The following is a 4,079-nucleotide window of genomic DNA, read 5'->3' on the forward strand; positions in this document are numbered from 1 at the left end:
TAAGAAACAGACTGTAGAAAGAAAACATGCATTGAAACTTAGCTAGTTAAAAATAAGAAACAGACTGTAGAAAGAAAACATGCATTGAAACTTAGCTAGTTAAAAATAAGAAACAGACTATAGAAAGAAAACATGCATTGAAACTTAGCTAGTTAAAAATAAGAAACAGACTATAGAAAGAAAACATGCATTGAAACTTAGCTAGTTAAAAATAAGAAACAGACTATAGAAAGAAAACATGCATTGAAACTTAGCTAGTTAAAATTAAGAAACAGACTATAGAAAGAAAACATGCATTGAAACTTAGCTAGTTAAAAATAAGAAACAGACTATAGAAAGAAAACATGCATTGAAATTAAGAAATAACTTATAACCTAATGTTCATGTTTCCGTGCTGTAGAAGTGGAGTTAGCAAACCCAACTCGACTCTTTCCCAGATCAAACTCTGTATAATACGGCCCTAAAAATACATCTCCTAAGATCCACAAGGGTCCAAGGGGTTTAGGGACATCTAGGCCTATAAACCCACTGAGACAGATTTTAACACTGGCTTGACTGATCTGAAAATAACAAGTGGGGATGGAAGTTAGGTGACAAGGTGACATGGGCAGGTGAAAAAAACGGGGAGGGAGACAAGTTCTTGATCGATCTGAAATTAAATAGCATAATGTGCAGGTGATGAAACAAGGGAGTGTTCTGTGGCAATTCTACAGAGAAGCCCTCCGAATTGAGGCTTGCCCAGCTTTGGCCCCACTATTATTTTTAGCCCCCTTGACTATTCTCTGGCCCTGTCTTGACTAATCCATAGAAAAGCCACTGGGAGGGTTCTTTGCCAGATAAAGTTAAGTTTGGATTGTATGTCTAAAAGTCTAGGAAGCAAAGCAAGGAAATCATGAAGTTTCAATAATTTTAGTCCTCAAGATATTTCCCATACCAAAAAACTTCAGATGGCTGTGTTAAACATTCATTCAATCTGAAATAGTCTGGCAATTGCAGGCAGGGTTGTAATTCTAATACAAATTGTGGGTAATGGTCAGTAGAGGTTTTAGGGGCCATAATTAAAATTATCAAGCTACATACCACAAGCACGTAATCTTTTCCTTGTAATGTAAATGGTTTTCCTCCTAACATGAAGGTAATTGGTGGCAGACTGGAGATTTTATTACAATCTACCATATACTGAAAATACAGAATTAGAAATATTAAAACAGAACCTAAAACATGTTGTTACTCAGAGTTTCAATCTATGCGATCTTCAGACAACTGATCTATTTCAGCCTGGTTGATCCTTCAAGGGATACGGTTGTCTAAATCCTGCATTCCCATTGGACATCAGTTGTTCCTATCACTTATAAAAATTATAATTTGACTTAAAGATCGTCTGCATTTAAAATATAGGGGGGCTCATTCTCGAAAACTTAACTATAGATAAAATCTAGATAGTAAGAAATACAGTAATCTTATTGGATAATAAAACTAAATTCAAAATAGAATTTAGTGTTTGACCAATCAAATGACTGGAATACTAAAATCATCTTAAGTTAAGTATTTGAGAATAAGGCCCATACCCTTTATAAAAATAATTGAAGATTTGTCATGTATGTAATAGTATAAAGTAACACAATGTACCTACCTCTCCCTTAGCTAATGGAGTAGCTCCAATCATGGTCTGTAACTTGGCAATCTCGTCGGAAGGTCCGGCTAGAAGTGAGGTACCAGTATCAGCTATAGCTTGACAACCTCCTGAACAGAAAGAACTGGCCTTGCCATCTACATTAATACTGAAATTGATATGATAAAATTAAAATTTACAATTAGAAATGTTAATCAGAAAATTTAACAATCACATACCAATCAAGGTACCTATGTCATTTACTTGCTGATTATTGATTCTAAAAATAAAACATCATAAAATCTAATTAAAATTCTAATCTGGGTCATGTGTAAAAGTCTAATGAGCTTCAATAAGTGAGCTTTCCTCATAATTCCAGTCGACCCAGCTGTTAATTAGGGTACTGATAAGATAATCCAGGAAAGATCAATGTTAAGATTTTTGACCAAAGCCCAGCTGGTAGACAGTTAAAAATTGTTTCTTTCTTTTTTACACTATTATTTGCGTATTCTTTGGAATACTGTAAAAGCCTTGCAGCTAAAAAACACACACTTAGTCTTGAAATTTTCTATCAAACAGATTTAAAGAGAATTTGAAAATCTTACCCGTCCATCTTAAATTGCCAGTATCCCTTTCTAGTAACTGGTAAATAACTAAAACTACCATTATAATGATTGGGATCACTTCCACCAAATATCAACTCACCTCCTTCTTTACCTTCTGGATTTCTACAAAATAAAATACAAATTTTATTACAAAACTAGAACGGTTATTTCTTGAACCTCAGGATTTCGATACAATAAAACTTTTGTACGAAGCTATGTAGTGTACAATGGGGCATCCTCTAATAAACTTATTCCAAACTTCTTATTCTTATTACCCTCTTAATTAAAACCTGGATGTCATGTGAATTATTCTATTGAGATTATTTGATTATTTCAGCAGATCTTAAGAATTGGAGAAAAAGGAAAATCAAGTAAAATAACGATCACCAACCTGTCAAGATAAACAGAGAAAACTGGGTCAGGAATTAGACTTTGATTGACCATGTTATAGAAGACTGGAGTAACCTGGTCTACTGAGATCGTGTCAAAACCTAATCCCAGAATGCCATCAAATTTAGCAGCAACGAAGGTAATACCGGGTTGAGTGACAGCCTCGGCGAAGGTTTGATGTTTGACGGTTATTTCACCAATCTACAAAACAAAATGTACAGGAACTCACAAGATGTTTTGTGACCGTAGAACTTTGGATTGGAAGGGGTCCCTGCCAGATTTTTCTTAAATCCTGTATATTTCCACAAATTTTTCCCAATAGTTTTAGGCCTTGGGGGCATCCACTGAGAACAAGGGAAAATAAAATGGAGAGAGCAAAACACTGTTGAACTTTTAAATTGCCATCAAATTAATTCCTTGAAAATGAGTTTTATGTCAACTTGCCTGATCCTAATTGAGCAAAAGGTTAATTTTTAACAATACATGACAACTCTGACTAAAACACACTCGGACAACTTTTCATAACACACTCGGACAACTTTTCATAACACACTCGGACAACTTTTCATAACACACTCGGACAACTTTTCATAACACACTCGGACAACTTTTCATAGCACACTCAGGCCACTTTTTTGAGACTCTGACCAATGACTATACAAACTCGAACCAGGTTTCATTACAGACTTTGACCACTTTTGAGACTCTGAGTGTGTGATGAAAAGTGGTACCAGTTTATGAAATATATTTAAAAAAGAGTGGTCCAAGTGTGTTTTGGTCCGACAGGTTAATGTTGTGGTTGAGTTAAGGAAGATTTGATTTGGGCCATTATAGAATGATCTAATACTCACTGTAACATCATCAGTACTCAGAAAACCAGTTAAAGATCCAGTACCATATTGGATGGCGAATTTAGTGCCGTTAGCCTTGTAGGTGGAGGATTTGGAGCTGTCATATTTATTGTGTAACACTGGAAAATAATAAAGAAGATATTTATATTTAACATGTGAATATTCAGGCCTTTTCTTGCTTTTTTCAATTTTACCAGACCACTTCTAGACTCTACATATGACCACATTCTTTATTCAAAGATTTAATTATAATTTTTAAAATCATATTTATAGGAACTGAAACATGTGCCTCTAAATCTGCCTCTATACCTGTCTCTATTCCAGCTTCTGATAGCCATTTTGAATTGAATATAGTTTTATGTTCTACTTTTCTGCACCATGTGGGCTATGAAGACAGGCAACTCCATGAAGGGTGCAATGAAGGAATTTTTGCCAGGACATCAGCATAAGAATGCTGTTTGTCGATTTTCAACTGTTGAGGTACTTACCCCAAAATCTGATATCAAATAAATAATATATACTTACAACAAGCTATGTCAGTTAACTTGCATTTTTTAGACGGCACCCACAGATTAGATGATCCAGTATCAAAAACAACTTTAAAAGATTGTTTCGGAGTTC

The 4,079-nt window shown here is 34.7% G+C and overlaps 2 protein-coding genes across 2 annotated transcripts in view; both read right to left on the reverse strand.

The window, feature by feature from the left end:
• Positions 1-374: 374 nt before the first annotated feature.
• LOTGIDRAFT_176001 (hypothetical protein) lies at positions 375-2,661 on the reverse strand (the record flags this gene model as incomplete). Its single annotated transcript, XM_009064456.1, has 5 exons — positions 375-560; positions 1,081-1,179; positions 1,634-1,781; positions 2,218-2,340; positions 2,609-2,661. 5 exons carry the CDS (start codon positions 2,659-2,661, stop codon positions 375-377), a joined length of 609 nt encoding a protein of 202 aa, XP_009062704.1.
• Positions 2,662-3,458: 797 nt separating this feature from the next.
• The window catches only part of LOTGIDRAFT_176002 (hypothetical protein), a gene marked incomplete at both ends in the record, with an annotated part of 9,589 nt that continues 8,968 nt past the window's right edge, over positions 3,459-4,079 (reverse strand). The window contains one exon of the mRNA XM_009064457.1: positions 3,459-3,577. Within this exon, the coding sequence (XP_009062705.1) occupies positions 3,459-3,577 (119 nt within the window). The remainder of the gene's footprint in view (positions 3,578-4,079) is intronic.

The sequence above is a fragment of the Lottia gigantea genome (genome assembly GCF_000327385.1).
Source record: "Lottia gigantea unplaced genomic scaffold LOTGIsca_623, whole genome shotgun sequence".
Lineage (NCBI taxonomy): Eukaryota > Metazoa > Mollusca > Gastropoda > Lottiidae > Lottia > Lottia gigantea.